The sequence below is a fragment of the Impatiens glandulifera genome, chromosome 6 (assembly GCF_907164915.1).
Source record: "Impatiens glandulifera chromosome 6, dImpGla2.1, whole genome shotgun sequence".
NCBI lineage: Eukaryota > Viridiplantae > Streptophyta > Magnoliopsida > Ericales > Balsaminaceae > Impatiens > Impatiens glandulifera.
In genome coordinates, this window is record NC_061867.1 from 41,244,421 (window position 1) to 41,257,947 (window position 13,527).

Genomic DNA, 13,527 nt, shown 5'->3' on the forward strand with positions numbered 1-13,527 from the left:
TGTTATCTAATTAAGTTAACACTTCTACTTATACAAATTTTTCTTGTCAACATCTTAAGTTCATTTTATATGATAAAGTTTTAAGGCGTATCTGAATTGTTATTCTTAAGAATTATATCTAAAAGGGTTAAAATTGCTAAGGGTATTTTTAGATTAAAGATATCATAAGAAATACACCATAATATATGTTTTATTTTCTTTCAAAATTAAATACATTAAAGTTAGAATTGCACTAATGTATTCTCATGCATCTAATTTGGATTTTTTTATTCACACTTAAGTTAATTGATGTGAATTGTAGTTGTCTAAAGGGAGACTTAGTCTCTATATGAACTCACATCAATTGTGTATAAAAAAATAAAAGATTGAAACAAAAAAAAATATAAAAAAAATAACATAAATAGTGTTCACTTAGCAAATATCTTAAACGATAATAAAGAAATGAGGTTGTAAGAATTGCAGATATTGCACCTAAAAGAAAATTACTAAAGAAAGTGGTGCATAAAAGAATATATATTATAAGTTTGTTTTGTTTGTTCTAAGAGTAATTTAACTATAGTACTCAGACACATTTGATTGGAACTTAGGTGTTACTATCTAAAGTGAGTGTGTTAATGTATGGTTGAGTTAGTTGTTAAAAATCAATTGATGGTGAAAGAAACATCGACGTGAATAATGACAATTCAAATTAAAGATAAAGAATTAAGGAACAATTTCAGAAACTCTTTATTTATGTACAAACATTTAGGACATATCTCCATATAATAAATTTATTTGGATAGAATAATTAAATAACTACAACTTATATATGGAATACGTTTCAATTAAAATAACTAATAAATTCTTTTAGGGTTGTCTAGTTAAGGTCAGGCTTTACATGCCTAAAGAAAATAAATTGGACTAAAGAATTGTTAATTGTTAGATATTCTAAAAGGTTTAGAGACAAAATTATTCTCATAAGTATTTCAATGTTAGGCTTAATATATATATATATATAAAAGACTCCTTAAACAAGAGTCTAGTTTATGCTCAAGATTATATGAATCAATAAATTAAGTATAATTATGATGTTGGACAAATACTTGAAGGATCCTGGTTTGGATCATTGAGAAAGCAACCAAACAAGTAATATGACATTTTAAGAACAAAACATTACATACTCATATTGTGAAATCGAATCGGATAGAGATCATTGTTGGAATTTTTAAACTAGTTCTATAAATTCCATTAATGAATGGAAATTAGAATATGGATAATAAAATCAAATCAAATTCACATGAAATTCAAACGTGAATTAAAGGGTGAAATTTGATCCAAATGTATAATTTAAATCAATTAATTTAAATTAATTGATCTAAAATGCCTTGATGACCAATTAACAAAATGTTGTTAATTTGTAGTGTAACTTACATGAGTTAGTTATTATTATTATTATTTGTTATGATAATTTATATTATTATTAACAAATTGGAAAACCATGTAATGTTAGTATTGAATTGTAAATGCCTTAATTGTTTTGGCAAACAATTACTCTATAATGAAGAGAAAAACGTTAAGGTATTGAAGAGGCAGACAATGCCAACCGTTGGATCAAATGATGATTTTATTTAATGGTTTAACTTTCAACAATATAAGACCTCTCATCTCTAATCAAAAACAACCTCTTCATTTTTCATTCTTTCTCACTCTAGAATTCCAAAAGTCTTCTTCCTGTTTTGTGAGTGTTCTTCGAGTTCTGTGTTCGATTTTTCCGTTGAAACCCGGTGATAGTTCAGGTACTTTATCAAGTTCGTTGTGTAGTGATTTCGGTGCTGAATCACTACTAGATTCGTTGTACCCTGGGAGACAGCCATCTGTGATAAGCTCTAGCACATGGGGAGACGGTGGAACTGTTTTAAGGGAAATGTGTCTAACACATGCCTCGAATCAACCATCAAATACGGTGATATTGTTCTTCGTATATCTTATTTTATTTCATTTATTTGTAACATCATTTTATATATATTTCTATAATTTATTTCAAGACAAGATATCTAACAATCTTAAAACAATTTCGTGTGATAAGTTATTTAGTAGCTTGTGCCATCGAAATTTTGTCTTTGATGTTTCAGGAATACGAGTTATGATGTTATAAAACAGATGATGACTTATTTCGACAATATGAAAGTTGTTAATGTAAAGGAATAAGATGGATCTACAAATAAAGATAAGTCTTTATTGTATACATATAATATTATTTGTATGAAAGATTATTTTTATAAGCTAATATATGTTGATGTAGATATATATTCTAAAATAAAAATAAAAATGATGTATATTCATTGTATAAATATTTTCTAGAAAATAAATTAGAAAACAATAATTTATTTTATTTTTACTTGAATGTATGTTTGTTGGTTATTAAAATTATTATTAATAATAAATGGAAAATAAAAGTAACTAAAGAGTTAGCTTTTAATTTCTAGAAATAAATTAATAATAGTAATTAAAATTAATTATAATTGAAATATATTGTTTCAGTTTTAAAATAATTAATTATAATATATGGATTCTTAAATTAATTAAGAGTTGATAATTAATAAGAATGTGGTATGATGATTATTAAATAAGGAGAGATAATCTATTTATTTATACATTATTTTATGTACTATATTTTATTATGGTATTAAGATATCATTTTAAAATGTGTGTAAATATTTGTTTTTTTTTTTTGACAGAGTTGAGTCAAAGAAATAAATATATTCTTTTATTTAAAGGATACAAAAAGTCATAAAAGTGATGCAATAATGAAAGGGCGCATTGGTGTAGTGGTTCAAAGTTTAGACACAATGATGTGTGTTGGAAAGGAGGTCCCTTGTTCGAATCTAGCTGATGAAATGATTTCTTTTGTAGAAATCAGACGTGATAAAATGACAGTAGTCATTTACGTTGATTTCTTTTGTAGAAATCGGACGTTGATAAAATGACTTTAGTCATTGGTATTAAAACCATTTCAATTTCTTGTGTATAAATTATGAGTTGAATGTGTAGTCAATGATTTCTTGGTAGAAATCAGACTCGTTAAAATGACTCTATCCATTAATGTTGGAGATGAATGAGGTAGTTAATGATTTCTTTATAGAAATCAGACTTGAGTCATTGATGTGAAAATCATTATAATTTCTTGTGTAAAAATTATTAAATGAAATGAAATGGGGCACTATAGAAATTATGTGATTCATGACGACAGAAAATGAAGGTCATATGTATAATGAGATTAAATAAGTTATTTATTTTAGAACTTATTCTAATCATGCATTTAAAGAGACATGACTATGTTAGTCGAAATTTTCTTCGCAAAAATTGTCTCGGTGAGAACAATCTACTAAGATTTATTTTGAGCATGCATAGTCGCTTCACGCCGATTATTGTTCAAAACATGGCAATGTAAGTGCTTCAATTAAGATATGAAATATATTTATAATTATATTTTATTTGATTACGTTACTAAGTGATTAATTGTATATATATCATGCATATTAGTTAATAATATGATAATTTGTGTTAATTCATAATATGTATGATTAACTTGTTATTTATATACAAACGTGAATAAATATTATTGTATATCTATTTTATTTTAATAGATAATTTTGAAATTTGTCACAAATTGTGTTCTTTGATTGACAAAGAATTGTTATAGAATGTTAAAGGTCATCTAATTAATTAAGAAACGAATAATTGATGACATGAATATTTATTTTTATAATTAGTTAGTTTTATATTCGATTATAAATGATCAACATTCTAATTAAGTGTAATAATTAATATTCTAATTAATTATCATGTATTTTTTAAACGTATTTTTAATGATAAATGAAATTGTATATATATTTGTTTAATAATATATGACATATTTATTTATTTGATTACGTTCTATGTTATTGACTATATATATTATAGTTGTTTTGTTGTGGTGACAAAAATTCATGAAGCAATAATATACAATATCATATATATGGATATATTAATTTTGGTTTAATATAATATATTTGATATACATTGTTCAACGCATCATTAAGACTTACTTAATTTAATTTGATAATTTTGAAATCAAATAATTACAAGGAAAGTCTTGTTTCATTTGAGAATAATGTGGCAAACGTGCCGATATTATGGGATGCAAACGTGCAACCGAAAATAAATATTTGAGCGACTTCGGTCAAAGATGCTTGAAATATTCTGATTTCTTTTGTAGAAATTATGTGATATGGTGAATATTTATTTGATTAAATATTCTAATTTCTTTTATAGAAATTAAGTGTTGAAATAAATATTTTAATTGATTAAATATTTTAATTTCTTATGGAGAGATTATGTGAAGAATGATTTATATATGAATAAATATTCTAATCTCTTGTATAGAAATTATATTTTATTCAATTAAATATTTATGATATAGTTATCTTATTCATTGTATGATAAGTATAACAAAAGAAATTTGTAAAAGAATTGTGTGACAATGTCTTGATTAGAAAATCATTGATTTAAATCATATAAGTGTGTGATTTAAACAAGGGTACCAACACGAATGTGGGGGCAAATATTTTTATTGATTATAACACAAAAATAATTGTGTATATTATAATAAATAAAAAGATAATTTATTGTTAGAGAAATATGTTCTCTATAAAAGATAAAGTTGAGCAACTTTACAAAAAGAAAGAAAATAACAAGAAAATGTCTTGTTTATATTTGCTGAGTTGGTGTTCAAATCGATATTTTAGATTTTGAAATCAAGAAACGTGTCATATTTTGACATTATTTTCATAAAATTTTGAAGAACCAATGTCTTCAAAAGAATTTTATGAAATAAATGAAAAAGAAAGTTTATAAAGTCTTGATATGACTTATAACAAATTTTATAATAATGATATGAAAATTTGATCATACTTTTATTAAAAAGTGAATGTGACAATTATATATATCATGAAGACAATGAAAATTATTTCATTACGTGTCTTTTGTACGATATTTTTATCGTTGAAAAATTACGATAAAAATGGTTAAATCCATAAAGGATATGAATTGCACTAAACGAAATATCATATTGTTATCAAATGATATATTGATATTATTAAATGAAAGACTTTACGTCTTAAAGTGAATATGTTTACACTTAGAAGTGCAATCTACGTATGGAAATCTTCTAATAAACTTATGATGTATAGATTAAACGTTATAATCTATATTTTTGACTTATGTCGAAAAATAAAATATTTTTATGTAAAATATATAATCGTTTACACGAAGGCAGAATAGTTCAAAGACATTTTGTCTACTAGTTAGCCAAGTAAACAATATTTTCATAAAAAAAAAATGTTTAAATGGTAAGCATGTACGAATGACTATGCTTCTTATTAGAAGACATTCCAAGATTATCAGAAATTTCTAATTATTGTAATAATAATTTGAAATTAGATAAACTTATAGTCAATGACAAGTCTAGACATACACGTCTTAGACATAATGTCATTAGACTATACTCTCTAATGGAGTTATCAAATTTGACTATGTAAGTCAAAGATAACACTGTGGATCCACTAATCAAATTATTGAATAGAGAGATAGTTTGAAGTCTTATGAGACATCAGCCTACTATAAGTTGGTATGAAGGAAAACCCAACCTATGCAGACTGGAGATCCCAAGAACTAGGTTCAATGGGACAACCTAATTGTACTAACTTGGAAAGTTATTGTTGAGGATTAATCCTATAACGAAACAATATATATTTTGACGAGGATAAGCATATCGCTTTTAATGATTCTTTGTGAGAAAAGAGATCACCTATGTGAGGGAGAAGTGGGGCCGCTTCGAAAGAATTGCACGGCTCAATTCTAGACCCTCTCACAGAACCAGGCACGTGTTCCATGGCCAAAATGGACACAACCATGAGAGCTTGACATGTATCAGGGAGAATTTTATGTGAAAGTGTGTAATCGTTTATACAAATGGCAGAATAGTTCAAGGACATCGAGTCTACTAATCGGCTAGTAAAGTTATATACTTTCATAAGGGAAGGTTCAAAGGGTTACACCTACCTATCCTATGTAGAATTCAACTGTTGAACTTTTCACCGGGTTAATCTTTCAATTTCCATTAATGTGGGGGATTGTTGGAATTTTTAAACTAGTTCTATAAATTCCATTAATGAATGGAAATTAGAATATGGATAATAAAATCAAATCAAATTCACATGAAATTCAAACGTGAATTAAAGGGTGAAATTTGATCCAAATGTATAATTTAAATCAATTAATTTAAATTAATTGATCTAAAATGCCTTGATGACCAATTAACAAAATGTTGTTAATTTGTAGTGTAACTTACATGAGTTAGTTATTATTATTATTATTATTTGTTATGATAATTTATATTATTATTAACAAATTGGAAAACCATGTAATGTTAGTATTGAATTGTAAATGCCTTAATTGTTTTGGCAAACAATTACTCTATAATGAAGAGAAAAACGTTAAGGTATTGAAGAGGCAGACAATGCCAACCGTTGGATCAAATGATGATTTTATTTAATGGTTTAACTTTCAACAATATAAGACCTCTCATCTCTAATCAAAAACAACCTCTTCATTTTTCATTCTTTCTCACTCTAGAATTCCAAAAGTCTTCTTCCTGTTTTGTGAGTGTTCTTCGAGTTCTGTGTTCGATTTTTCCGTTGAAACCCGGTGATAGTTCATGTACTTTATCAAGTTCGTTGTGTAGTGATTTCGGTGCTGAATCACTACTAAATTCGTTGTACCCTGGGAGACAGCCATCTGTGATAAGCTCTAGCACATGGGGAGACGGTGGAACTGTTTTAAGGGAAATGTGTCTAACACATGCCTCGAATCAACCATCAAATACGGTGATATTGTTCTTCGTATATCTTATTTTATTTCATTTATTTGTAACATCATTTTATATATATTTCTATAATTTATTTCAAGACAAGATATCTAACAATCATTTGGTATATTGATTCGAATTTTGTTGGATACTAAAACAGTCGAAAATTCGTGCCACATCATTTTAGTTTAAAGAATTAATTTTTGGAAGAGTGTTAAGTAGACACTCGAATTATTTTAAGTTGATGGCAAAATTTATTAGGTGTTTTGTGACATTCAATTAAAGAATCTGACTGCAAAATTTTGTCACGGGGTTGCAAATTATTAATGATATAGAAAGACCATTAAAGATATTACGTGACAATAATTTACAGTTCTTTTACTTTAAGAGTAATATGAGTTCGACTAAGTCGAACTATTTGGAAAATAAAGAATTCATAATGTTTACTTATCTATTGAGCATATTTGGACAAACTCTAAAATTACGGACCAGTTCTCTAAATATTTACTATATGAGGTCTTTCATGAACATATTGTTCATATGGATATTGCATATTTAGATGATATACAGTTTTAGTGGGAGTTTGTATTGTGATGCTTGTATAGATAAAATTTGGAATTTATGTGCACATTAAAGAATCAGTTTCTAAAGAAATTAAAGATTTAGTTTTTAAAGAAATCAAGATTATAAAGTTATTTAGATTGATCTCTATAAGGAATAAAGGAGGACCAGTTGGTATTAGACATGTTAAAGATCATACTACATGTTAATCCACACTACACACCCATGTTTAATCTATGTCATTTGATTGTATTGACATATGTGACTATTGAGGGTTTAGCTACGAACTAATGTAACAAAAATCGCTTTAATCCTATGTTGATATAATTGATGGACGAGATTGATATAGATGTATTTGGAAATGTTAACAATATTTTGAGCTCTTAAGGTTATAATATACAATTGAAGGAAATATTATATGACCCAAGTGGGAGATTGTTGGAATTATTTCCAATATTTGGGTACATATATTATTTAATAATTGTATATTAGTTGTTACCATAATAAAGATTAAAGCTCAATTAAAGTGATCTATTAAAGTATAAAAGTTATGGGCTTATTTAGACATTTATAATAAATATGGGGACATATTTGTGTAGAAGAAGAAATATCATTTATTTTTTCGTTGATGGGCCGAATAATAAATGGGTATATTAGGGCTAGGTCCCCAACCCATATATATAGTCTACCTATTCGTTTCTCTAATCAGACAAAAAGGTTTATGTTCATCTCTCAAAAACACTCAAGAAGGCTATCGATAAAGGGTTGGAAGACTTAAACCCCATCCAAATCAGACATTCCGATCTAGGTCCAGATCTAGAACAAGAAGATCCACATTCTGATCTAGGTCCAAATTCAGAACAAGAAGATCCAAGATCAAGAGAAGATCCAAGATCAATAGAAGATCAAGAAGAAGAGAATAACGAATAACGACTTAATGAACCGTTCTTCATTTAAGATCCAGGTACGTTTCCGCAATTACAGTTTATCTCAATTTATTGACATAGAGTATTTATATTATAGAATTAAGGATTAAAGATTCTAACATAACAGTTCAAAATAAAGAGTCAAAACATAAAATATAATTAAGAATAAGAATTTTCACAAAACTTTTCATTCATGCCCTATAAGGGAGGTGGGAAACAACATATATAGCAGTTGAATTTCCCTAGAATATTCAGTTACAGCTGTTACAAGAACTTCTGGGAATTTAACAACAATTAGTTTTGTGAGAGACAAAATACAAAATCAAAATATTGTTATGCAACAGAAAATAGAATCCCTACAATAATATCTAGTCCAAGTGTTCAATAGGACCGTGGAGGGTGCTGGTTCTTATTCGTGGATCGTAACAAATTGTTAATAAGGTTAAACATATACATTAGATGAAAGAGATCATGAAGATGATATGAATGAAATGTATATAGTAACTAGGTTAAACTGAACAATACATAGATGTGAATCTAATAATTTTTATTTGAAAGGTTAAAGCTTTTATTAAATAATATTATTGTAAATGTGACTTTTAAATAAGCTTTTATATCATTTGAATATGTAAAATAACATAACAATAATATATATATATATATATATATATATATATATATGCAAAAGTATGTTAAATTAAGGCAGGATGAGAAAAAAAACAATAAACTAGCATTGATAATAGAATCAAAGCTTAAAAACAACCGATATAGTCAAGCTCTCCAATTAATTAAACATATAATGGAGCAATAAATTGGCCAAGAGTATAGTGGTAAATTTGTATTCTTCAAACTCTAGCTAGTTCGACTGACTTTAACAATGCTCCTTGAAGGCTCCTCATGATCCTTGGCTCTCCTGGAGGTGACTTATCTTTCAAAGTTCCCTTTCTTATCGCTCGGAATATCGGTATTTCTAACCCATCGATTGTTTCCAAAATAACTATGCAATCAATATAGGTTAGCACTTCCGTTGCACCTCCATCCGAGATTGTAATGAATCCCAATCTAGCTCCTCCCGCGATTTTATCAACCTTATTTTCATAGAAAATCATAAGAGGAAATCAAACGGAGTTAATAGGCTAGAGTTTAAGACAAACAAAAATGTTATAATTTGCATGTAATAGTTTTATCATTTTACCTTAATCAACAATAAATACAAAAGTGTCTAATATTTGTAATAAGACCAATTACATAAAAAAAATGATTAACATTACACTATTAAAGGAGCAAGAACAGCTCAAAATCAAAGAGATAGAGTCAAAATAAATCTGTGTAAAGGAGTCAATCTATTCATTTGCATAAGACATCCACCTTTGTTAGTCACAAAATTACCATACATACATAATATTATTAATTATTTAATATATATATATATATTATGAATTAATTAGTATTTCCATGGTCCCAAATTGCCATAAAATGTTGGGCCTCCCATTTTCACATCCTTTCACACTTTCACATTAGTTCAAAAGGTGGTGATGTCATATATATATTATTTTTAATAATGTAAAAAACAGAAAATAAATTTAATAAGTTTCTTTTATTTGGATGGAAGGGCAAAAAGAAAAGAAATTTAATTAACAATTTCGTTTAAAAAAAAACATTTATGAATATGAATGTCAAACAAAGTTCTTATAGTTTATAAATATTATTTGGTAAAGATTATTTGATTAACCCATTAATTATTTAAATAATTTATAATATTTTCACATATTCTTTAATCAATTAATTTATCAATTAAAATATTAAAATATTTTCTATTTACTTTCTAAAATAATATTTTTATTAAATATTAATATCTTTTAAACTTTTTACATATAACTCAACTTTTCCTAACTCAATCCCAAACAACATTATTTAAATAACTTCAAATGGATTATTCAAATAATCATCATCCACATATATTTTTATTGTAATTTAGACAAGAACAACAATAAAAACAAAGTAATTTTTTTATTACTTCCAAATTAAGGGAAAATGAAAATATGAAATGAGACCAATACACTATTGTTGTCTAACCTTGAGTGGTAATGGGAGGGGGAGATTAGCTCCTTGGCAGAGGCTGTTCGCCCACTACAAAAGTAAACTATTATTAATTTTTTTTCAAATAATACAAACTTTAACGACAAAAATAAATAAATTACCTGGAAGAGGAGAGTCTCAAATATAGCAAAGTCAGTATTAGGTGGCAATTTCATGGTTCCCAAAGAGATTCCATTCTGATCATCATCGTTTTCTTTATTGGAATTTCCCTGAATAGCCTTTGGAATGATAATAAGTTTGGAATATTTGGCAAGATTAATTGAGACCCTATTATTGACATTCTTCTGGCCAGTGAAGGAACCGGTAAGTGAGTGACGGAGAGTGATGGAATTGGAGGGTGTATTGGTGTAGAGTGAATAGATCAATTGCCGTCCAATTGCAGAAGCCATGGTTAGAGAGAGAGATGACTAGATAGGTTTTTGGCTTCTGAAATTAGAGGTGGAGAATGACAAGGTGCTCTATTTGTTTTTAAATGTTTTTTTTATTCATTTTATTATATTATTTAGGAATGCCAATGTTACCCATTGACTCGGTATCCGATACCCACCCGTTTGGGTTCGATAAATAAGGAAATAAGCATTGATGAATGTACATAGACAGGGCGGCCCTGGTTAAAGTTATAGGTTCTTATTTTTTTATATTTAATAATATTATTTTATTAATATTATTTTTTTCCATTTTTTTCTCCTTTAATATTAAATATATATTATAAAAATAACTTTTTTTTTATCTTTTTTTAGTCTCGTATTCAAGATTTTGAAAATAGTTTCGGTCATCAACCTGATTTTTTGAACGAACTTCGGTCCGACCGATCCAACCGGTTGAACCACTGGTTGAACCGAATTTTAAATTTTTTAAAAAATAATTTAAATATATTGGTACATAAATGATATATATATATATATATATATATATATATATATATATATATATATATATATATATATATATATATATATATATATATATATATATATATATATATATATATATATATATATATATATATATTCAATTAGACACGTGCAAAGTTAATCAAATATTTTTTAATATTAAGAAGTTTTTCAAATTTAATACATTTTCTTATTAAATATTACGTTGAAAAAGACCTCCATAGACGTATAAATAAAAAGAGATATCAATTTAAAAAATTATAATTATATTAAATTAAATTAAAATAAAATATATATCTTTATTTCTATAAATCTAATTTAATAAGTAATAAAAAAATAACTACATTTAAACCCTCTTCTCTCATCTATGTCTTCTATCCTCGTCAACTTATCTATGTCCTCTATCCTCGTCAAAACTAATAAGAGACAGACGATAAAGAGAAATAGAGGAGTAGAGTAAAAAGAGAGAAAGAGGGAGAGAGTGAAAGAAAGAGAGAGAAAGAGGCAGGATATGAAATGATTTTGAGAAACCTTTCCAACCGGTAATTTTCGGTTCGGATTTCCGGTCGAACCTTCCGATCGGACCGGATTTTGACCGGTTTGAAAGGTAACCGTATTAAAGTATAAAATCGAACCGCCTTCTCAACCGTTTCACGGTCGGACCGGTTGGACCGACGGTCCGACCGCGTATTTTAAAACCTTGCTCGTATTATAATATATTAATTATTTTTATTTTATTTTATTAATTAAAATTAAAAAAATGTACTATTTTAGGGTCCCAAAAATTTAAATTTGTATAGGGCCCCAAATTCTCAGGGCCGCCAGATATTAAGGTTTAATCAAGAGAGTATTTATGTCTCGGGGTAAGAATCGACTTAAACTACCAAAAGATCATGGGTACGGGTATATCTGAGTGTTTAAGCGGGGATTACGTATGTTGGAATGTCATTGTAGTTCTCTTTTATTGAAGTAAAGAAAGAAAACAAAATAAGTGAGGTGAGTCTCACTCATATTTTAAGATGTGTTTTTAGTAATTTTGAAATTGACATTAAAATTAAACTCGGGGAGACTAGTTCTTAAGTTTAGTAGAGTTTTATATATAGAGAGAGGAGACTTAAAAAGATAATGGTTAGAGTCTTATATTTATATATACAGAGATATACAGAGAGAGAGAGGAGACTGAAAAAGATAATGGTTGAGGAGAAAAAAGATTTGTTATTTTTTAGAAGTTAGGATAGATATTTTGTTTTTGAATTTAAAAGTTAAAATATTAAATTATATTTAAAAAAAAATTAAAAAAAATCTCATAAATCTTTGAATTATTCTAATTTAGAATGTCAAATTAATTTTTTAATAAAATATATAATATATTTAAATTATTTTTTATCAACATAAAAAATTGAATTGAATTGAATTTTTTTCACAAATATATTAAAATTCTAAATGTCAATTCCACTCTTATAATTTTTTTTTTATATTAATAAAAATTATGTTAAGTAGGTTTAAAAAAGGGAAATTTGAGCAAATGACCCCCAAAAGGGGGCTAAATGCGTACGGTGCGGGCCACTAATTTTTATAGAGCTGGTGACCCCCAAACAATTTTCTGCCGAAAATACCCCCGTTGCGTCACGCACCCTCCGGTTGCGTGACGCACCTAAGGGCATTGTGAAAAGTCCACAATGCCCTTACTATATAATAAAAAAAATGTTAGTTCTCTTCATTCTTTCTTTCTTCTTCTCTTTCTTCACTTCCCTTCTCCTCCTTCTCTCTAAAAAAGACAACCACCGACCGACGAAGACGACGGCGGAATCCATTTCTCTTCCTTCACAATGTCTCTTTCTGCTGCTACAGGTATTCTTCTCCTTCTTTATTTCTCTTTCCACGCTTTGTTTGTTAGGGTATAGTGATTAGGGAATGAGTAGGTGGAATGCCACCGTCGCGGCGGAAAACCGGGTGCGTAACGCAGTTGCGTCACGTAGTTGCGTAACGCAGTTGCGTCACGTAGTTGCGTTACGCAGATGCGTAACGCACCCCAGACACTTTACTTGCATTTCATTGTTACGGTGTCTCTCGATTGATACTATCATTTTTTCAATTGCAGCTGAAGTATTTGCTGACGTATTTGTTGTGTACAATGGAGAGTGGCAAATTGCAGCCAATG

At 27.7% G+C, this 13,527-nt stretch overlaps 1 protein-coding gene across 1 annotated transcript; it reads right to left on the reverse strand.

The window, feature by feature from the left end:
- Positions 1 to 9,112: 9,112 nt before the first annotated feature.
- Positions 9,113 to 10,927, reverse strand: LOC124942122. Its single transcript, XM_047482548.1, has 3 exons — positions 10,575 to 10,927; positions 10,450 to 10,503; positions 9,113 to 9,461 (listed from the first exon to the last, which is right to left on the reverse strand). The coding sequence occupies exons 1-3, from the start codon at positions 10,860 to 10,862 to the stop codon at positions 9,219 to 9,221; spliced, it is 585 nt and encodes a 194-aa protein (XP_047338504.1). The 5' UTR covers positions 10,863 to 10,927; the 3' UTR covers positions 9,113 to 9,218.
- Positions 10,928 to 13,527: the final 2,600 nt, after the last annotated feature.